The 22392-nt window shown below is 39.1% G+C and overlaps 2 protein-coding genes across 2 annotated transcripts in view; both read right to left on the reverse strand.

Moving 5' to 3' along the window:
• Window positions 1-10853, reverse strand: part of LOC121517160 (collagen alpha-5(IV) chain-like) — a 47976-nt gene extending 37123 nt beyond the window's left edge. The window contains exons 1-10 of the mRNA XM_041798725.1: window positions 10845-10853; window positions 10737-10799; window positions 10358-10402; window positions 7337-7390; window positions 7209-7250; window positions 6958-7039; window positions 6839-6874; window positions 4170-4355; window positions 3498-3590; window positions 797-892 (exon numbers count right to left, since the gene is read on the reverse strand). Of these exons, the coding sequence (XP_041654659.1) occupies window positions 797-892; window positions 3498-3590; window positions 4170-4355; window positions 6839-6874; window positions 6958-7039; window positions 7209-7250; window positions 7337-7390; window positions 10358-10402; window positions 10737-10799; window positions 10845-10853 (706 nt within the window). The remainder of the gene's footprint in view (window positions 1-796; window positions 893-3497; window positions 3591-4169; window positions 4356-6838; window positions 6875-6957; window positions 7040-7208; window positions 7251-7336; window positions 7391-10357; window positions 10403-10736; window positions 10800-10844) is intronic.
• Window positions 10854-11018: 165 nt separating this feature from the next.
• The window catches only part of LOC121517168 (collagen alpha-5(IV) chain-like), a 30129-nt gene continuing 18755 nt past the window's right edge, over window positions 11019-22392 (reverse strand). The window contains exons 3-13 of the mRNA XM_041798733.1: window positions 20886-20975; window positions 18151-18195; window positions 18000-18044; window positions 15582-15644; window positions 14597-14650; window positions 13778-13804; window positions 12612-12686; window positions 11554-11616; window positions 11437-11472; window positions 11228-11275; window positions 11019-11108 (exon numbers count right to left, since the gene is read on the reverse strand). Coding sequence (XP_041654667.1) covers window positions 11019-11108; window positions 11228-11275; window positions 11437-11472; window positions 11554-11616; window positions 12612-12686; window positions 13778-13804; window positions 14597-14650; window positions 15582-15644; window positions 18000-18044; window positions 18151-18195; window positions 20886-20975 — 636 coding nt within the window. The remainder of the gene's footprint in view (window positions 11109-11227; window positions 11276-11436; window positions 11473-11553; window positions 11617-12611; window positions 12687-13777; window positions 13805-14596; window positions 14651-15581; window positions 15645-17999; window positions 18045-18150; window positions 18196-20885; window positions 20976-22392) is intronic.

Below are 22392 nucleotides of genomic sequence, written 5' to 3' on the forward strand. Positions count from 1 at the left end.
TATCCTTGTTGAGTCGTAAAAATTAGAAAAAGTAAACAGCATAATTTGATAAAAAGTCAGGAATATTTTCATTTTTGCATCTCACAGTTATGACTAAAAGTTATGGTTTTGACTTTTAATTTTATATTTTAATCTTTACATCTCATAACTTTGATTTATCTCATATTTTTACCTTTTAGATTCACAATTTTAAATTTTAAATCCTATTTAGACCTTTAAAAGTCATGATTTTGACTTTAATCTCATGTTTTGACCTTTACCAACTCCTAACTTTAACTTTAATCTCATTTTTTACCTTAAAAACTTCATGATTTTTAATTCTATCTCAGTTTTTTGACCTTTAAAAATCATGATTTTGACTTTTATCTCACGTTTTGAACTTTTTCAACTCCATAATTTTTAATTTTATTTCATATTTTGACATTCACAACTCATGATTTTGATGTTTACCTCATATTTTGACTGTTAAAAATTGTGATTTTGAATTTTATCTCAGTTTTTGACTTTTAAAATTCTAGTTTCAATATTCTGTCTCATATTTTGCCTTTTGAAACATTATTTTGACTTTAAATGTCATGTTTTTACCTTTTAAACTTAAGTTTGACTTTTTATCTCAGTTTTTTACCCCCATAATTCATTTCTGGTGAAAATAAGGTTGACATTTTATGGTTAAATATTGACTTTTTTAGGCCCTCAGGTTAGACCCAAGTTTAGAATCTGGCCCCTGCTGTGATTGAGTTTGACACCCCTGCTTTAGACGAACAGAAAATAAACCTGGTCAGGGGGGAGCTCTTACCTGGCTGCCCGTCTTCACCTGGCTCTCCAGGTAAACCTGGTTGTGCTGGAATGCTGAGAGGAAAAGGGCAGCTAAAGCACGGCTCCCCCTTCTCACCTGGAAAACAACGATTTATCAGTTATTAGAGAAAAACCAGCAGGAGGAGTGGATTTTGTGGTATTGTATTGTTTTGTATGACACTGTAATATTGCATAGAGAACTGTAGCTTTATTGTTCCATGTCTGATTTAATCAAAGTGTAGCTTCAAATGGTATCATACCTTATAATATGATATATTACATTTTATAACACAATACTGAGTCACACTGTACCATGTTTGCTGCATCATATTTTATTGTATTATATTTCATTATATCTTATTGTATCATACTATATGGTTAATATTATATCACGCTGTATCCTGTCATATCGTATTGTGTTGTGTCTAGGAGTGTGACGAGATCAAAACGCCACGAGATTTCTTTCTTTGTAACTTTGAGTCACTGCTTAGTCATGTCAACCATCAGCTGTTGGCTGTGCGTATCATCAATCAGAAGCTTAACATGAGTAGCGCAACGTGTCTGCATACTGCAGCGGTAAACTTAGCAAAACAAACTCTGTATGAGCGCCGTAGAGTAGCTCCAAAAAGCGAAGTCATAGCTCCAGTTAAACGTGCCTTGTTTGCTGTCTGACAGCAGACAGAGCAGAGAGACACACTCGCTCACAAACCCACACACATTAACACACACGCTCATCTGTGTCCGTGTCCAACACTGTCAAAGCTCATATGAGACAAAAAGACCACAAAACAAAAAGATAATCTATTTCTCTAAATAACAGCAAACGTGTTATTGACAGAAATACTTCTTTTTAGTGTTTTAAATATGGATGTCCTTAAAGAGGATGAGAAATAGTTTGATTTCACTGATGCAGCTCTTTACATTTCAGTCTGTTGTAAACAGTGCTTAAAGTACTTTTAAAATAATTGAAATTTTTTTATTATATGTAATTAAGTATAATAATATTATACTGTTTTTAATATTATTAAAAATAATTATTGTAATTGTAGGGATTAGTGCATAGTGTAGTAAATTAAAGATGTTGTAGACTGTTAAAATGAAAGGTTTGATTTGAAGAGCATTCAAATGAACAGTCTGAGTCAAAGTTAGACAAAATATACTCTTAGGAAGCATTGATAGCCTATTCAGCACTTAGTTCAAACATTTTTGAGTAGACCTGAATGTGTTGTAATTATGACTTTCAGTTATATAAAGGACATATTATCCACCCATGTATTTTTTTTTCCAAAATTGAAAAAAGTGTAAAATCTCGTCTCGTCTCGTGTCTCATAAGGTAAGTGTCTCGTCACACCCCTCGTTGAGTCATGTGTCATGATCTTGTGTCTTGTCTTATTGTACCATATTGAGTCATGTTGTACCATACTGTATTGCTTCATATTGTATTACATCTAGGGATGCACATTTTCATCTGTTTGATATCAGTATCGGCAGATATGAAAAATAAAAATCTGTCTATATCAGCTGTAAAGATTGGCCATACCAACAAATAAGGCCTTGTCCACACAGAGACGAAAACAACATATTTCCGTTTTGTTTTGAAAAAGTTTTCCATGAATACGAATTGTTTCTGGAAATGTCGGTGTAAGCACGGAACCCCAGAAAACGCTGTGGTATATATGCCAAGCCTGTACGTGGCGCTGTAACGCTGCCACGGAAATGCACCAAAAGAGAGAAGAAGATTACAGAAACTGCCCCAAACTTTCTCCTGGTTGCCCTCCTGGTTGTTCCCCAGTGGATGTAAAAGCATCTGGTGTATGCTGTACGCCGTGGTGGTAAAGGAGCATCAAATTTTGCTATAAAAGCCATAATGAGCTTGATAGTTTCTGCAGCATGAACACAACCCCACAATCCGCCACTGTGTTTGGTTTTGACCCGTGCATACGGCTTAAGTGGGCTACTCTATGTGTGATGTAATCATTTCAAGAAAGATGCAGTTGGCTGTCCACATGGAGGCGAAACAGTAAGCGTTTACAGATTTGTTCACTCCGGGGGCCGGTTTCAAAAAGTAGCATTTACAGCCCCTGTGTGAATGAAATGCCGAGAAGACAAAAAATGTTTGCGTATTCTCCTGAAGTTTTCTCCATGTGGACGGAGCCTAAGTTAGGCGAGCTAGGCTGGATCAACAGACCAACTCCAGCTGAGGTCTTTTTCTTTATTCATCATCCTTCCTGATACTTAAAAGTTTGTTTTAAGAACTGAAATTTGTTGATTTGTTCATCCTCAGGCTTTAAATTGTGTGTTTTAAGGACTGGAGTTTGACCAGTCTTGATTGACCGAAAGAAGAATCAATAGAGTACTTGATTACAAAATGAATCAATTACTGCAGCCCTAGTGTCGTATCATATTGTTTTGTGTCTTACCATATTGTTTTTAGTCGTATCGTTTTGTATCATATTATGCTATTTGGTTGTGTTGTATCGTCTCATATTGATTCTACAATTGTGTCTATTAATTTATTGATGACAAACACTCAAAACAGGAGCAAACCCTCCTTCTATGACCAGATCAGATGTTCTGTGCTCTGGACTGTGTCACTTCTCAAGATCCTGGTCCAGCTGCAGATCCATGACATCCTTGTGCTTCTGTATCACACATTTTTACATCATGTGACTTTTTACTTTCTGTTTCCATTGCACACTAACCTGGCTCCCCTCCCTTCCCTCTGAGTCCAGGAAATCCCCTCAGCCCCTTTTGACCTTTCGCTCCTGGAGGACCAACAGGTCCTGATAGGAAATCTGAGAGAGGACAAGAAGGAAGTCAAACAGAGAGGATGATTTTAAAGATGGATTTTCCCCTTTAATGATAGTTGATAGCTCACTGCTCCATTCATTTCAGCTGACATGCTAAGCTGAGCTAGCATGCAATACTGTAGTGATTGTTAGCAAAAGTTCACATCAAATATTTGTGGGTTAACAACTGTTTTTATAGTTTCTGATAACATTTCCTTTAACTGACATATTTATGTCTTTTATTAAACAGTATTTTCACAATGTTTGATTTTATATTTTAAAAAAGAATGTTAAAGAAAAGACGTCTCAGGACGTCCCCCTGAGGGACTCCGGTGCCATTTAAAAGAACATGAATCATTAAGATTAAAACAAAGAAATATTTCACTTTGTATGGGATGGATCTAGAATATATGGACGTATCACTTTTTGAAGTAAATCACAAGAAACTTCTGCATGATATTCTATTTTTTTTTTTTTTTTTGATGCACCTGTAGACATGTAAAAACTTTCAGGTACTTCTAGGACCTGGAAATAAAATCCTCCTGAGTATTCCAGGGACCTGTAGATCAGATATGAGACCCGTACATGCAGGAGGCAGACTATCACCTGGTATTCCAGGTTCTCCTGGTTCACCATCAATGCCAGGACTTCCCGGAATTCCATCATCTCCTGTTGGACCAACGTAGACCGGCCCTGGCTCTCCTTTATCTCCTTTAGGTCCAGAGAAGCCAGGGGGCCCCTGTGGGCCTGGGGGACCAGGGATAGCCACACCTGGAAAGATGAGCAGTCTTTATGGTCATTAACGGATCGACACAAAATCATGTGAGAAAAAAAAACAAACCCGTTTTGTTTGTTAGAAGAAGCCACTTGGAAGAGAATAATATTGTCAGTTTTTTCACCATTTAGCAGCTAAGAATCTGTGTTTACCTGAAATACAGAGATAAAACAGGACTAATATAATGTATCAAGAAATAACAACAGAAGTTACCCAACTAGGAAAGCAGCATATACACTCCTGATCAAAATGTTAAGACCAGTTGAAAAAAATGCAAGAATTTACATTTTGAACTGTTGGATCTTAAGAAAGTTTTAACTAGAGTTTCAAAATGCACAAAGAAAAAATGGGAGTGAGACAAAAAAAAAAAAAATCAGTAAGCAATTTATCGAAAACAACAATTAAAGTGAAACAGACTTTTTATCAGCTGATCAAAAGTTTAAGACCACAGCCTTTAAAAGCCAAAATCTGCACAGAAATGTGGATTCAACATCATTTTCTGTCAGGTACTCACACTGTCATGACCTCCTAATGGCAAAGGTAAAAAAGCTCTCTGTCTTTGAACGTGGTCGGATTGTCTAGCTGCATAAGCAAGGCCTCTCACAACGCGCCATCGCTGCTGAGGTTGGATGCAGTAAGACGGTCATTTTGAATTTCTTCAAAGGTCCTGAGGGTTATGGAACAAAAAAGTCAAGTGGTAGACCCAAAAAAAGTTAACTGGCGCTGAGCTGTCTGACAAGACACAGGACGATCCTCGACCCAAATGAAGGCGGGTACTGGTGTTGACTGCAGCCCAACAACCATCAGACGGCATCTGTGAGGGAAGGGCTTGAAAAACAAAAAAACCTCTTCAAAGGCCTCGTCTGCTTCAATGCCACAAAATCGGGGAAGTTTTATTCTTTGATGAGAAAAAATGAAACCTTGACGGTCCTGATGGCTTCCAACATTACTGGCATGACAAGGAGGTCCCACTGAGATGTTTTCTAGGCGGCACAGTGGAGGGGGCGCCATCATGATCTGGGCTGCCTTTCCTTCAATGGAACAATGGAGCTTCAGGTTGTGCAGGGGCGTCAAACGGCAGCTGGTTATGTGGAGATGCTGCAGTGTGCATCCCTCATGACTGAGGGCCCTCGTCTGTGTGGTAATGACTGGGTTTTTCAACAGGAAAACACTGCAGTTCACAATGCACGCCCAACAAAGGACCTCTTCCAGGAGAATAACCTCACTCTTTTGGCCCATCATGTGTGTTCCCCTGATCTAAATCCAACTGAGAACATTTGTAGATGGACGGCAAGGGAAGATTACAAAATTGGACATTGGTTCCGGACAGTGGATGCCCTTCGTGAAGCCATCTTCACCCCTTGGAGCAACGTTCACTGGCCTCCTGGAAACACTCGCATCAAGCATGCAGAAACAAATTTTCTAAGTGATTAACAAGAACGGTGGAGCTACTCATTACTGAGGCCTTTTTGGAAACTTTTATTTCTGTTTTGGGGGGGGTTTGAGCTGTGTTCTTAAACATTTGATCAGCTGATGAACAGCCTGTTTCAGTTAAATTGTTCTTAATAAATCGCTTACTAAATTCTTCACAATTCTTCGTTTTGCATTTTAAAGCTCTACTTAGACCCTTCTTAAGATCCAACAGTGCAAAATGCAAATTCTTGCAATTTTTCAACTGGTCTTAGAATTTTGATCAGGAGTGTATTTCAAAAATTGGTCAAGCTAAGCTCATTTGTTTAGCCATTAAAATATTCATTTAAATGTTAAATAACCAATTTTTTACTCTAACCATTCCTTCCAACTTCACTTTAATGTTTAAAAATATCTGACTCTGCAAAAACAGTCTTACAGCACTTCATATGGACCGAGAAATCCTGATATGTTTCATATAAAATTTGTTAATCTGACTAAATTTCATGTCAAGCTGATAAATACGAGTCATCTTAGCCTGTTAGCTAGTTAGCTTGGCCAGCCACCACACGGCCTTAAGGTTGCGCCAAAATTTTGCAAAAGTTCAGTTTTTTTATGTAACTGTGCCACACCCTGGAGATTCCCATAGGAATGAATGGACTATCTAACCTTATGTATGTAGAATCGAGGGGTTATTTTAGGTCGTTGTAGGGTATACCCACCATTCAGTATGTTGTATGTTTTTTCCCCAGATGAAAAAGGTATGACCCACCTTTCTTTGCACTTAATTGGCTCAGACACATTTATACCTTCACTGGTTAGTTGGGTAGAAACATGAGGGTAAAGGTCAGATCATGCTGTCTGTTTTTAACTCAATCATAGAACCATAACTTGGCTGTAATGTGACCACCAATCATCACAGCTGAGATGTTGGGAGGAGGAAGGGTGGGGTTAGATGGTTGTTTGACCATCAATGTGGCACAGTAGCTATGCTAGCAGACAGAAACATGGCGGCGTCTGACCTCAGCATTGGAGGAAGAATAAAAGAAAGAGAGAATGGCAAGCGTACCTTGATCGCCCTGCATTCCAGGAAACCCAATGATTCCTGAGGAGAGTAAAAGGAAAGAGGCTGGTCGGTTTAAGAAGTCCAAAATGATTAAAATCTGAATCCAAGGGAAAATTCTCAACCTTGAGGTCCTGGGAATCCTGGGGGTCCCTGAGGCCCTGGAGTCCCACTCTGGCCCTTCAGGAAGCTATCAACGAAGACTACCTGATATGTAAAACAACAAAATGCTCATGCTTTGTTGTTGGAATAACTTTTCTTTACATTTCTTGTGTTGAACTGAAACCGCACACACATGAACAGTCAAAATTAGTATAAAGTCTAAGTAGTAGGACTGGTCTTCCTTCCTGTTAGTCAATTTAAGTTTCACACTCACCTCTCCTGGAAGACCGGGGATGCCAGGCTCGCCCTTCTCCCCCTGAAAACACCCATTAAAGAAAGCTGATGAGGCAGTCCTGAGTGTAATGCTGCAGTTATATGTCATGTTCTTCATGCATTACTCACCCTGACTCCATCGATACCTGGAAGACCCAGATACCCACGATCCCCAGGGTCTCCCTGCACAAACACAGCAAAGAATCAGTGACTGGTCTTTAGAGACTGGAGTACTTACCATGATGTGGTTTGAACTAGTGGTGCTCAACTGGTGGGAAGGGACCCAAAAACGGGCCATGGGGCTTTTGCAGTAGAGAGTTTTTAACTGAAAAAATTACAGATCAATTCTAATAGTGTTCACTGACAAACAGACCTACATACACTTGTTCTTGACGATAGATCTATTAATAAGCTATTCATTATTATTCATATGTGAAGCTGCATGATGAAGCGCACACCTCACTCCTTGTGCCAAATCAAGTTGGTACCCACGCTATCATGGATCACAACAACATGAATCACAGAGCCTCACTGCTGTCAGCAGGCTAAAAGCAAAGACACTGGATTATTTTTGGGTTTCTTCAAACACCATAAAGTCGGGGAGCAGGTGACCTAGTGGTTAAAGGTGCTCCCCATGTACGCGGGTGGCCTGGGTTCGAATCCAGCCTGAGGCCCTTTTCCACATGTCTCTCCCCAACTCTTGACCCTGTTTATCCACTGTCCTCCTCTATCTAATAAAGGCACAAAAATGCCAAAAAATAAATCTTAAAATGAAAAAAAAAAAAAAAAAAACAAAAAAAAAAAACATAAAGTCAGGAGTTGGTAAAGAGTCATGCAAGCCGTGCAGTAAAAGAGGTAAAACACTGAAGCAACACCAAACTTCATCTACACATGTTACCAGGCTAATTAGCAGTTAGCAACAAATGCTAGGCTCACTGGTTAATCAGTGTCATTCCAGCCAGCACTGAATGAGGCTGTTAAGTCAACTTCTAAATGGAATCAGGAGATGCTAAGCAGCCCTTTATGCTGTATTTGTGTAGGCATGAGCTGAACGGCAGCGCTGATAGCAACAACTTCAAGCAGCTGCTTCAGAGAGTGTGTAATGTTGTTTAATCCTCAGTTTTGGTTCATCGCCGTAACTGCGGTGCCATTTCATGAACATGTGAAGCAAGAAGTCATTCCAACAAATGAAGTGTGCTTATAGTAAAGAAGCCAGAATATTCTATGAAAAGTATGAAAAACAACAGGAAGAGACAGAACAGAGAGGGATATTTTGAGTTTCTAAAATTAAATATAATTATATTTGCATTAATCAATAACTACAGGATTAAAAAATAGACTTACTTGGTTCTCTGAGGATCTGAATTTAAGTGTTTTTCTGTGTAAGATCCTTGGAATTATATCTTTTCTGATATCCTCTACAACAGTGGTTCTCAACCTTTTCAGCCCGTGACCCCCAAAATAAAGGTGCCAGAGTCCAGGGACCCCCGCTGTACCTTGAGGTGGTTGAACACAGCCATGAACATTCAAGAATAGTCATATGGAGACAAGGCCATCCATAAAGAGGGATAAAAGGGAGAGCTTTCTTGTGCCCAGTCAAACTAGGGGCCCATGGAGGTCAACAAAACCACGGTCAATTGTAAAGTTAAGCTGTGATAACCATGTTTCATATTTAACCTTAAAAAATAACCACTTTTATCAAAGAAAAAAATCTCTTTTTAAATCATTTGTGTAGTAAATAGCCTTCTTAAAAATGTAAATCCACTTTGTTAAAAAATAAAGAATAAAAAATGTTTTAAATATTGGTAAAATGAGTTAATGATGACAAAAAATATGGTGGAAAGGTGGTGAAATTGACTTTTAAAAGTAGCCAAAATGGGTTAGAAATGGCAAAAATTAAACAAAAATGGCAAAAAAGATGGCAAAAAAGGCTCATAAATAGATGTGAAAGGGAGTTTAACAAAAGTGGCTGAAATAGCTTTATATTGGCAAAAATTGGTGGACATTTGGTGAAATGGGAGTAAAAATTGATTAAAAAACTGGCAAAAAGGGTTAAGAAAGAAAAAATAGGCAGATATTGGCAGAAATTGGTCAAACTAGCAAAAATGGACATATCAAATGGTGAAATGTGGTTAAAATTAGAAAAAAAATGCATAAAAAGTGGTGAAAAGGGGTTAATATTAGCAATAATGGGTCAACAGAGGCAACATTAATCTTATGTGGTTTAGAAGTGGTAAAAACAGGCAGAAAAAAGTGGTGGAAAGAGTTTAAATCTAACAAAAATAGGTGTGAAATGGCAAAAAAATGGTTAAAATTGTTTGGAAAATATAAAAGGGGTTAAACTTTGACAAAATTGGTGTAAAGTGGTAACAGCGTAATTTAAAAAAATCTTCTTTGGGGCTAGGGACCCCTTACAGGGCAGAAAACTTTCCAAGGACCCCCATATGACCCTCACGCTAATTAAACATACGTTAACTGCCATTTGTACTCCTAGATGCTGTATTATAAACTCTTCAACCTAAATACAAGCTCTTGTCCAGCTGAGTGTGGCTTAATACTTTTTGCGATCGTTTAAGCAGCCAAATAAGAAGCCCTCTATACTTTTTCTTGCGCTTTTTTTTTCTTTACGCGTGACGAGTGATAAATGTACGTGTTATCTCACAGTTTTAATTGGCTCAAAGCTGAATTATGTGGGAGTGATTGGTTTAGCATGGTTGTTTTATGACACTGTGGTCCCTATATGTATTTATTTGACTTTTAATAACATGGCATTACTCTAATAATTTACTTTGAATTATTTCATGGACCCCCAAGCTGTGGCTTGCGGACCCCAGTTTGGGAACCACTGTTTTAGGGCATCTGAAGACCCCCTCTCAGTGTCTCCCCCAAGGTTGAGAACCACTGCTCTACAATAAAGACAAGCATGTTTATTACAACATGTGTACTATTGTGCGGCAGTGGGAAACACCCATCCTTAAAAGGGGGAAGCATTCAAATTCTAGGGGTAGGGTTAAGAGGAAAAAGTGCTTTGGGATGAAAGCTGTATTTCCTATGAGCTATACTTTGTTGACCTACTCACTGTTATTATCATTATTATAATCAGACTCATATCAGCATGGTTTATGAGGTGCTGCTAGCTTAGCAGGTTACCGGCAATCCCAGCTCTCCATAGAGTCCGTCCTTCCCCGGTTTACCCTGAAACAGTAAACAGCATGTCAGACCAGTAACAGGACCAAATCTAAACCGCCTGATTAGAGTATAAAACACAAATTGTTGGCATCAGGCCAAAACCCAGTATCTCCAAAACCAATAGAAATGAAAGAGCGCTTTATTTCTCAGTTAACTGAACGCTGAGTGGTCATTGTCAGCATCATTTTAACACTGTTTTTACTTTAAAATTGGTTTAAACCCACTGACACATGTAAAGGGTGACCAATAGCACTGAATTATGAGGAAAAAATTAAAATCACAAAAAACTGAGATATAAGGTTTTGGTCCTTGCTCCCTTCTAAGCAGTGTGTTGTCTTACAAGTGTCCCTGGATCTCCTCGCTCGCCCTTCACTCCTTTAAACCCCAGTTTTCCTGGCACACCCTGCAGAACAAAACACACACACTTTGAAAACAGGGAGACAATCACAGCAATCATTTCTCTGAGTAAAACAGTTCATGACGTACCGGAGGTCCACGACAGCCCTTCTCTCCTTCGTCACCTGGTTCTCCCTGAAATACGACAACCACAAATAGCAGTGAAATGAGAGAGAGAAGTCCCGGGGATGGACGGGCTAAAGGACTGATGATCTCAGACAGACCTTCAGGTCTCTGGTTTCTCTGAAGTACAGTTTGATTCCTTTCTGTCCGGGGATCCCCGGAGGGCCTCGGTCACCCTGAAAACCAAACAGATCTGTGGATGATGATGACGATGATGATGAAGAAATGATGGTGGTGGTGGCGTTAGACAGGCACATTTACATTCTTAGCACATATCAACATTAGAATTATAACCCACATGAGTGACCTCACCTTCTGTCCACGGGGCCCAGGAATCACCGGACTCGGACCCTCCTGACCCTGAAACCAGAACACAGCCTCATCAGACTCCCACATGAAGGAACAGGAAGTGCTAAAATGCTAATTCCTTTCCAAGTTTTAGGACTTTCAGCCCTTGGTGATGGTTCTTCTAACGGGTTAAAGGACCCAAAGATAAGACGTCAAGTCCGCTATGCACTGACCTTTTCGCCTGGCAGACCCGGCAACCCTGGACTCCCCTGAAGACAAACGAAATCAGAAACTTTTTATGAAGTTTGATCAAGTAAACATTCAAATCAAGGTTCAGAACTAAAGCTTACAGGAAGTCCAACAGATCCTGGTAGTCCTGGCAGGCCTGGATCACCTGGATATCCACTCAGACCCTATGACACAAGCAGCCAATCAGGTGACATGCCCTACCAGCAAACCAGCAGCATAGCATTACCATTTCCTGATACAGATGAGGATGAAATCATCAGTCCCTCATGAAAATGTCAATTTTTTCCAAGTTTTTCCCAACTGCTCTTAAACAAAGCAAGGAATTTACATTCTCAACATGTGTTTACTTTTACTGACCGTTTTGTTGAGCCAAAGCTCAAACCACTGTTATAGTGATGGTCTTTAACTTTGTAAAGCTCAGAGCTGTAAAATCCAGTTAAACTGAGGGTGATCTTCACATTTACACACAGTCTAAAAACTTCAGTGTTTGAGCTGTCACTGGAGAAAGCACCATGGCAAAAACCAACGAAATCAGTTTAGACTGGAGAAAAAGAATTGTTGAAGCTCACAAAGCAGGAGAAGGATCTACAAAGTTATCATGGCGTTTCCAATTTTTAAGAGAGAAAGATCATTAAGAAACTCAAAGAGAGCCACACAGTCCAGAACAAGCGTGGCAGAGGTAGGAAGAGAAAATGTAAAAGACTCTGGAAAGAAAACTAGTGAGAGATGTGAGAGCCCAGAACAACTGCCAAGACTCTAGAGAAGGAAGACCATCACTCGAACCCTGCACAGGAAGGGATCAACAAACACTGCAGAGGAGACCCCTTCAAGCCAGACTGAAGTCTGCTAAGGACCAACTGGAGAAAGATTCTGATACTGGAAGCGCGTCCTTTGGTCAGAGGAGACCAAACTAGAGCTCTCTGGCTGTAGAGACATTGGTGATGTTTGGAGAAAGAACAGCATCAGTGAAACACGGCGGTGGGAGTAGAACGGCGTGTGCGAAGTAAAATAATCTAAGCATCCAAATTAAAACTAGGATGTTTAGAAAAGCTGTGTTAAAAATCCATTGCTCTGTTGAAGAGAATTTGGAAAATAGTTGGGAGAAACCGACATTTTCACAGGTGGTGATTCATTCATCCTCATCTGTAAATCAACCCACATTCTCTCCATCTGGTCCCGGCAGACCCTGAGCTCCCCGAATTTCCTCAGTGATGGGGTAGGAGTACGACGTTCCCTGAGAACAGACACAGAGAAGGAAATGCTAAATAACAATCAGAGTGTTTTTGGTTTTTGACTAAAAAGGGAAACAGAAGCACAAAAATAACTTGTTTTGTCGTTTTTAAAAAACAGCAAAAACTGGAAAACAACATATTTTTCTTTTTTTTTCCATTTCAGTCACAAAAACAGAAAAACAAAAACCAAAATTTAAAAAAAGAGGCCAAATTTTAGTTTTTTAAATAACCACCAGCAGTTCAGGCTATTACATGGTAATTATCTCTTTAATGTTTTATTCTCATCTAATAATATAGTCCATTAATATTAATCCTAACATTTTTGCCCCATAACGACAAAAATTTGTCCACTTCCAAAAAACGGAAAACACAGTTAAACTTGTCCTTAGACCCTTGCAGTGAAAGATGTATTTCTTCTAGCTTGAAGTAGTTTAATGTATCCCTGACCGAGTGTTTGAATGAAGGGGGGTTAGTGTGCGTCTACTTGGTTAAAATAAGCCTTCTGGCTAGAAGAGTAACATACGCTATACAGTTGGACTGAATCTTTAGGTTGAATTCCAAAAATGGCTGTTAAAGTGTTTGGGGTGATTGGTCTTTCAAGTATTTTAGACAGTGCATCAAAAATGGGTGACCAGTATCCTAAGAGCCTTGGACAATGCCAGAAAGTGTGAGCTAATGTTGCAGGTGAGTTACTGCATCTACTGCAACAATCATTCATTGATGGGTAGATTTTTAAATCTGGCTTTAGACAAATGAAGTCTATGCACTATTTTGAACTGGATCAGTCCATGTCTAGCACATATTGATGAAGAATGTATTCTCGACATTATATTTGACCACTCAGTATCTTCAAAGTTAACGTTTAGATCAGCGTGCCATGCTTTGTGTAGCTAATTTAAGGTGATATGACAACAGTTCTAATTTTTTTTCAAATGTATACCCTTTAGCAAATTTGAGCTACATTTATTCATCACAGCCAAAATGACTGAAAAAAAACTGAATGGCACAAAATGCCTGTAGGATCTCCTAAGGGTTAATGTTTAATTCAGAACTGGGCGGATCATGAGGTTTGTGTTCAGGTGTGTTTTCTTACCTTTGGACCCCGCAGTCCTGGTCGACCCTAAAAAGCACAATTAGATGATCAATAATATGTTTCCACATAAAGAAGGAATCACAATAGTAATCAGTAATGTGGTTTTTCTATGCTGCGCTAAAAACAGTAGCCTGTTTCCGGCAGCAAAGAAGAATTGCTTTCAGGTTTATAGCGCTAACAGTTAGCATGGCTAAACGAAGCAAAATATAAAGCAAAACCAAACAGCATCAGATCAAGCCATAAACTCGTGTACTCGCCGGTACCAATACCTGCATTTTAAGCAGTACTGGACGTATTTCCGATACTGGTATCGGAATTGGAACAACCCTAGAACTCAGTATTACAAAACACTGAAAACAGCCAATACCATACATAAACAATCACAGTTAATCAGCAAAACATGCATAATCCATCCACCCATCCATCCATCCATCTACACCAATCCTCACTGTAGCTGGGTGTGACGAAAGGTAAACCCAATCACAGGACTCATGTATGTACACCAGTTTTGAGTAGATATCAGAGCAGCTTTGCATGCATTCTGGAGACAAAAACAGTGGAAGAAAGCAGACAGAGATACAAAGATCTAAGGCTCAGTCCCGTTCCTAACTTGCACCTTGACCCCTTGGAGTTAGAAAGTGTAGCGATGAAATGTACCCCTGTGAAATGGGACGACCCTTCACGTTCCTGATACGTCATAGCGTTCATGTAAACAGAAGCCTGCATCAGTTCAAGGTTCTAACTGTTCACTGTTAGGTAAACACACATTCTCCATGGCCTCCAATCTTTGTTCTTTGAAAGAGAGAAGTAGGGACTTACTGGAAGGCCGACAGGTCCTGGATCTCCAGGGTAACCTGGGTACCCTACATCCCCCTGGAAGGCATCAATCAGCATCATCAGTCATTGGTCACAGCATGAAAAAAAGATCAGAGCTTCCTTTCTCTAAATACTGTATTAACCATTCTGTGTTTAATCATGTGTCATTTATTTATCTATTTAACCTTTACTTAGCCAGGGTAGGACCAACATGAGAGTCTTGGTGTTGTAGTTTGATTCTCTGTCTTCAACAGCTCATTAATTACTAAAATAATTACAACTTAAGGATAAAACTAATTTTCTGATAAATATACATGTGGTGTACCCCAGGGCACTGTTGTAGGTCCTCTAGGCCACGCCTACATTCAGTCAAATTTCTGATATCTATAATATCTTTTCAGATGATGATGTGTTTTTCTATCAGTCCTTCTGACTGTACTGCTGCTGACCAGAACAAAGACACCTTGGAAAGGATGATCTAATCAAGATGGAGTATTATCTCGGTTATTGTTTTTTCCTTGTCTTCTTTTTAATTCTTGATTTAACACACTGATTTCAACACCTATCAACACTGTACATTTTGTTTCACAGTGTCCTAGTCTCATGAAGATCAGACACTCATATATGTGCTGCTTTTATTCTTTACTGGCTAAGCTAATGGTTAGCGTTTCATTCCACCAAACTGCCGTCTCTGCATCACATGACTTTTTTGTTTGTGTATTTCTCTGAGTAACACTTAAATCATATTCCTGCACAGTCACTTTTATTTCTGCAGTATTTTGGCTTTCTAGCAAGCTCCACCTCTGGATGTTAGGGCCTGCTTTCTAGTTCATCAACAGTGCTCCTGTTTTACAATTAACATCCAGGGATTTTTCACATGCACAAAATTCCATACTAAATTGCAGCAGTGTACTGCAAACTCAATATGACGTCACATTTTACACCAATGGTGTCAAAGTTTGTGGTTTTGGGCCAATCAAAGCTCTACCTTTGTCCCGTTGCATCCTGGGAGTCCAGGTGCACCAATGGGTCCTTCGTGTCCGGGGAGACCCTGACAACAAAACAACAGTTTCATCAGAAAACCACACATTTTTAGCCAACTGCATTTCAAAGTCCTAAAAACTGTGTGTATATCAGAAAACTATGATTAATTACATTATTTTGATCATTCTAACCAATCCCCCACATTCCCTGTCTCTCTTCAGCTGTCCTGTCTTTAAAAAGGAGGAAAAAAAAGCCCAAAAAATACCCTTTAAAAAACAGTTTAGAGTCAGTGATGCCAGTGTTTATGAATCCTTCCCAAAGAGTGGTTGCTGATGTTGACTTTTGGATTTTTTTTTTTCTTAACAAAAGCTGCTCTGCTACATTAGTACACTCTTTTTACTGTCTTAAACTTAGGGTGCGTTATTTCCTGTTGGGATAAAAACCTGGTTTTATTCTGACAGGAAATAAAGAAACTTCTGGTATACAGTTCACTCAGGAAGTAATCAGAGCCCTTCACTTTCAACAATGTTGTTATGTTGCAGCCTGATGCTACAGTCATTTAAATTCATTTTTCTTTCATCAATCAACACTCATCCATCTCCTATACCGCTTATCTCGTTAGGGGTCGCAGGGGGGCTGGAGCCTATCCCAGCTGTCATTGGGTGAGAGGCCGGGTACACCCTGGACTGGTCGCCAGTCAATTGCAGGGCTGATATATAGAGACAGACAACCAGTCAATTAACCTATTAATGACCAGTTTACCTAATGAGCATGTTTTTGGTGGTGGGAGGAAGCCGGAGTACCTGGAGAGAACCCACACGTGCACGGGTAGAACATGCAAACTCTGCACAGGAAGGTCCAGGGACCTTCTTGCTGTGAGGTAACAGCACTAACCCCTGCGTCGCCGTCCAGCTCTTATCAACATTTACTTTGTAAAAAAAAAAATGGAAAACTGAAACATCAGATTGACATGAGTATTCAAACTCTTTCCAGCACCACTCTAAATGTAGCTAAGGTTCCTCCCCTTTCTCTGATAATTGCTGAGATATTTCTACACCTGACTGGAGTCCACCTTTAGTAAATTAAACTGACTGAACATGATTTAGAAAGGCACACACCTCTCTATAGAAGACCTCACAGCTAACAATGATATCAGAGCAAAAATCAAGCCATGAGGTCAAAGGATGCTGACTGGCAGAGATCTGGAGAAGGCAACAAAAAATTTCTGCTGTGCTGAAGATTCCCAAGAGCTCAGTGGCCTCCATAATCCTCAAATAGAAGAATTTAGGACAAACCAGGATTCTTCCGAGAGCTAGTCATGTGGCCAAATGGACCAATCTGGGGAGAAGGGCCTTATAGACAGAACCAAGAACCTAATAGTCACTGACTGAGCTCGAGAGATCCAGTGTGGAGATGACAGAAGCTTCTCCTTACTGAGAAAAACATGAAATCCCACTTAGAGTTTGCAACAAACTCCACATTAAAAGCCGAGTCATCTTTAATGTGTTTTCTTGTAGCTTCCTTCACAGTGGCATACAGCCCAGATCCTTGGAGGGCCACAGCGATGGTTGTCCTTCTGGAAGAAGAGTCCTGGTCGTAGCCTTCCCCAGATCTGTGCCTGTCAACAATCCTGTCTCTGAGATCTGCAGCTCCTTTGACCTCATGGCTTGGTTTTTGCTCTGATATCATTGTCAAAGAGAGGTGTGTGCCTTTCTAAATCAAGTCAAATCAGTTTAATTTACCTTAAATCAAGGTCTAGAAATATCTCAGCAATGATCAGAGAAATGGGAGGAGCCTGAGCTGAGTTTAAAGTGGTGTTGCAGCAAGTCTGAATACTTATGTCAATGTGATATTTCTGTTTTTTTTCATAAATTTTCAAAAATGACTAAAATTCTGTTTTCACTTTGTTATGATGGAGTACTGAGTGTAGATTAATGAGAATAAATGTAATTTCTTCCTACTGTGACATCAGGCTGTAACATAATATTGAAAAAGTGAAGGGGGTCTGAATTTCTGAATACACTGTATTAAAATGCATTAGCTTAACCATTGAAAAAAGAAGTAGCTAGAGATGATGAACTAAAACATGTAAAGTGAGGCATAAAAAAAGATAAATGTATGATAGACGACTTCTGACTTTTCCCCTGAGCTGTCTGTGATTTTGAGACAGTAAAAGCTGTGTTGGACTTATTTTACATCACTGTGAGAGCAGGAATCCACCACAATGAGTAGCATCCACCTGCTGCCCTGCTAAGCTAGAATAACAGAGGGCCTGCAGAGACAAAAGTGGAAAAAATACAAACTTTCCTGTTGATTTTGAGTGTGTGATGTCAAGTGAATGAATCCATTTCAATCTTTTCTCTTCTACGTTTACATCCTTTATGCACTTAAACTTCTCTGTTTATTATGTAGTTATTCTTACAGGCAGTCCTGGAGGTCCTGGGAAACCTGGCTTTCCTGGAAGACCCTGGAAAATAAAAGCACAGTCTGTAATTTGGTTAACTTCGTTAAGGAAATGCTATTTGCAGGATTGTGTCTCTGCTGTTGCTGTAGTTCAGTTAAACTGATCTTACCCTGGAACCTTTCAGTCCTGGGCTCCCTCCAGGTCCCAACTCACCCTGAGAACACAAGACAACATTTCAAAATCTCCTTCAGATAACTCCTAGTTCTGTTGAAACAGCACAGATCAAACAGCGCCCTCTGCAGACAGGTAAAGTTATATCACAGGTCATAACTGTGGGCTTAAATCAAAATGTTAACATAGGACAGGGTAGAACAGTATGTTTGTGGACATCCCAGTTCAATTTAACCTCCATAAAACAGGCTGTCTGCTCTTTAGGACTCTATGCCAGCGAGAACAGGGCAGTAGGCGTTATGTTCTCAGGTCACCTGTCCATCCATATCTATGTCTAGCATCAAGGCAGTTCTTGCAAAAATGATTAATCTGAATCAGGAATGAGATTTTAGAGGTCATACAGTGTAAACGGTTCTACTTTTCCTGCTTTAACGAGTAACACTATGCAATAGTTTACAACTGGAGTCATCCTTTATTAGAGACTTTTTTCACAAAAGTAATCCAACACTGAAAGGAAATAGTGGAGTTTACTTTCTCTTTGTGGCTACAAAAAGAGAGAAAAAAGCACTACAAAGCATCTGCACTGTTTCTGTTTCTCTACTTTCTGTTGGCAAGTCAATGCGTACCAGAGGAAGGTAAACTGCTGTGTCAGAACATGAACTCGTGAGATGGCAGAGGGGAAGGGGGGACAGCATTAAGGCCTTCACACACCAATGTTGATGCAAATAAATGGTGCTAAAATACTAATAATTCTGGAGTGAATTTTGGAGTTGCTGTTCATTCACATCAGAAGCTTTCTGTATAATTCCTGCACACTCTGCACCTTAGTAACGGTAAACAATAGCTGGATTTTTGTAAAACTGATCAAACATAAGCCAATCTTTGAAAAAAATGTTTAACTCTGACTTATTTTTGAAGTCATTTAAATAGCTGTAAGGATCATAGAAGGAATGAAAGGAAAGGCACCATAAATAGAGAAAAATATTTCTTTTCCTCCACACTTTTTCTGAATTTAATCAAAGCTTCTGGGGGCTGGATGCAAAGCTGTAGGGGGCCTGATGTGGCCCCCCGGCCTCCAGTTGATGATCAGTGTCGTACAGTCTGCAGCCATCAAACTTGGCGATGTCTGAGATTCATACTGCACAGTGTAGCATGCCAGAAACTTACAGGATTGCTAAAAACGCACAATTGAAAAGAAAAGAAAAACTTAACGGACATTAAAACTCAAAGGGGTAGATCAGCTAAGACTGTTTGTACGCTAACAGCACCTTTTTTGCAAGGAGTCCCCTAAATCACGGGTGTCAAACTCAAGGCCCGGGGGCCAAATCTGGCCCGTGGTGCAGTTGTACCTGGACCACCAGATCATATGATATCTTCATTATAACTGGTCCACCAGTATGAGGTCTGCAGAATTCCTCCAGTATAAAAATGTAATCTTAACCTTGATGATTTATAATATCCTTGTTGAGTAATAAAGATCAGAAAAAGTAAACAGCAAAAATAATCTGATAAAAAGTCAGTTACGTGGGGAAGAAGTTAGTATTTTCTCTATATTTTCAATTTGCATCTCACAGATATGACTAAAAGTTATGGTTCTGACTTTTTATTTTATATTTTAACCTTTAAATCTCATAACTTTGACTTTTTATCTCATATTTTGACCTTTTAGGTTAATAATTTTACATTTTAAATCCTATTTAGACCTTTCAAAGTCATGATTTTGACTTTTATCTCATTTTGACCTTTTCCAACTCCTAACTTCAAATGTTATGTTATTATTATTTTTAACCTTAAAATGATTTTTGATTGTATTTCAAATTTTGACATTTGAAACTCATGATTTTGATGTTTACCTCATATTTTGACTGTTAAAAAATTGATTGTTGAAAATGATTTTGAATTTTATCTCAGTTTCTGACTTTTGAAATTCATGATTTCAATATTGTATTACATATTTTGCCTTTTAAAACATTATGTTGACTTTAAATGTCATGTTTTTACCTTTTAAACTTATAAGTTTGACTTTTTATCTCAGATTTTGAGTTTTTAACTTATCATGTTCACCCTTTAATCGCAAAATCATTCATCATCTGTGCCAAGTTTTTACCCCCATAATTCATTTCTGGTGAAAATGAGGATGATATTTTATGGTTAAATATGACCTTGTTAGGCCCTCAGGTTAGACCCAGGTTTAGAATCCGGCCCCTGCTGAATGGCGCCAATTTAGCACTAAAAAAAACGCCCAGGAAGCACCTTTTAAAGTTGAATTGAATTGAATTGAATTTAGCCCTGCACACTTAGCATGTTTTACCACAGGCTAAGTGGCACATCAGTGGCTTTGTCCAAGTTTATAGTTTATTTCTTTCCGATAGGAGATGAAGGGCACACGTGTCTCCAGAGTAAGATATCTGGATAATGCAATATTTCATTTTTTTAAACATGTTTTACTCAAAAGTGGGCATGACCCACTTTACACCAAGTAAAGGATGGTGTTCCTAATGTGAAAGCAGACCAGTGGGGTAGGGGGAAAGGGGGCGTTACAGTGCTCAGGTATGGTGTGAAACAATGGCGCCCAATGTGAAAACATCCTGACACAATTCTTAGCTTTCAAAGATTTTAGGGATATGAAGATAGTCCAACATTGACTCCACAGTAAGTCCAAATATCAGCATAAGATCCTGTAGTAAATGTCTACTAAAACTTCAAAGATGTTTAAGTATGCAAGTTTGTCACCTTCTCTCCAGGTAAGCCCTGGTGGCCCTCGTTTCCAGGGTAACCAATCACTCCAGGGAGTCCATCGTACCCAGGGTAACCGGGTTCACCCTGCGGAGGATAAAAACACAGGTAGGTGTAGGTGAGATGTGAGAGATTAGATCCGTTCCCCTGGTGTCCACACGGGGACAGCACCCCTCGATGCGTTCAGGCTCCTGAGCGAAAAACACGGACGTTTCATGTTCAGCAGAGAGGAACCGGCTTTTATCGTGCTGCTCAAAACACCTGAGAACACAGAGTTCACACCTGGGTGGTCTCTGGTAGCACACCTGGGACACATGACAAAAAGATTTCAGACTCCACTGCAGCTCAACACATTTATTTTGATTTCAGAAATGTTCTTTTTTTATTGCTGGTGTCTGTAGTTCTGGGTTTCTTTGGGTTTCTGCTCACACTGGAGCTTCAAACTGAGCTGGTGATGAAACAGAGCCTGAATCCACACTTTTAGGAGCAAAAAACAATTTAAAAAAATGTAGTTTTAAAGTGACAACCTCAATGAGTTCTCCTTTTCCCTCTGTATTATGTCTATGAAATCAATACTAATATGCATTTTATTCTATTTTCTTTTATTTATCCTTTATTTAAGCACTTTTCCAGGGGCTGCCTGCAGTTATAAAGCAGAAAAATAAATAAAAACATATTGTATGAATAAATGATACATTTTTTTCCATTTTTAACTGAGTCTCTGAAGGGGGCGTGGTTATTTAAGGTTAGATAGATTAAAAGTACAACTAAAAGTGAGTGCAAGATCTGGATCAGGGACCAACAACAGTATTAAAAAGATAGCTTTAAATAAGGTAATCAAAAAATGTTGTGGGACTTAAAGACACATGAAAAAACTAATCAGAAACTAAAAGTCAAAGGTTTTGATGTATTAAACACGGTAAACATAAATGACTAATTTTTTATTTTATTTTATTTTTATTTTTTTGCACAAACTTGTTTGGAAGCAAAAAGACACAAAAAAAATCTTTCTATGAGAAAAAGTCTTGAAAATGTTCACATTTTAACGAAAAAGTCCTTTCACTTTTGGGAACTTGATTCATTATTTCAAATGCAGAGACTCTGAGGGACTCGTCACGGCCTCTCTGTGTCTCTTTCTCTCTATTATGAGTCATTCAGGCTCTCTTCTTCAGTTTCTAAGTCTGTGCACATACACTGTTCAGCAAACCATGACGTGATAATGGAACAGCCTGCAACTAGTTGTCACGACCTAGTCGCAATGCATTCTGGGATACAGACAATATGGTGATAGGCTAATTGGAACGATGAGAAAACCAATTATAAATGGAAAAAAGATGTTCAATATTGGAGTTACTGGTGTGAATATAACCTTTAAAGACTCCAGAATATCAGCCAAGTTCCAATCTGGCTAGAAAACATTTTGTAAGAGCGATTAAAGCATGGATAGCATCAGTACAACGGCAGAACAGAGGGTGTTTATGGTTTAAAGTTATTTAACTTTGAA

This window comes from Cheilinus undulatus, linkage group 2 (genome assembly GCF_018320785.1).
Source record: "Cheilinus undulatus linkage group 2, ASM1832078v1, whole genome shotgun sequence".
Classification (NCBI taxonomy): domain Eukaryota; kingdom Metazoa; phylum Chordata; class Actinopteri; order Labriformes; family Labridae; genus Cheilinus; species Cheilinus undulatus.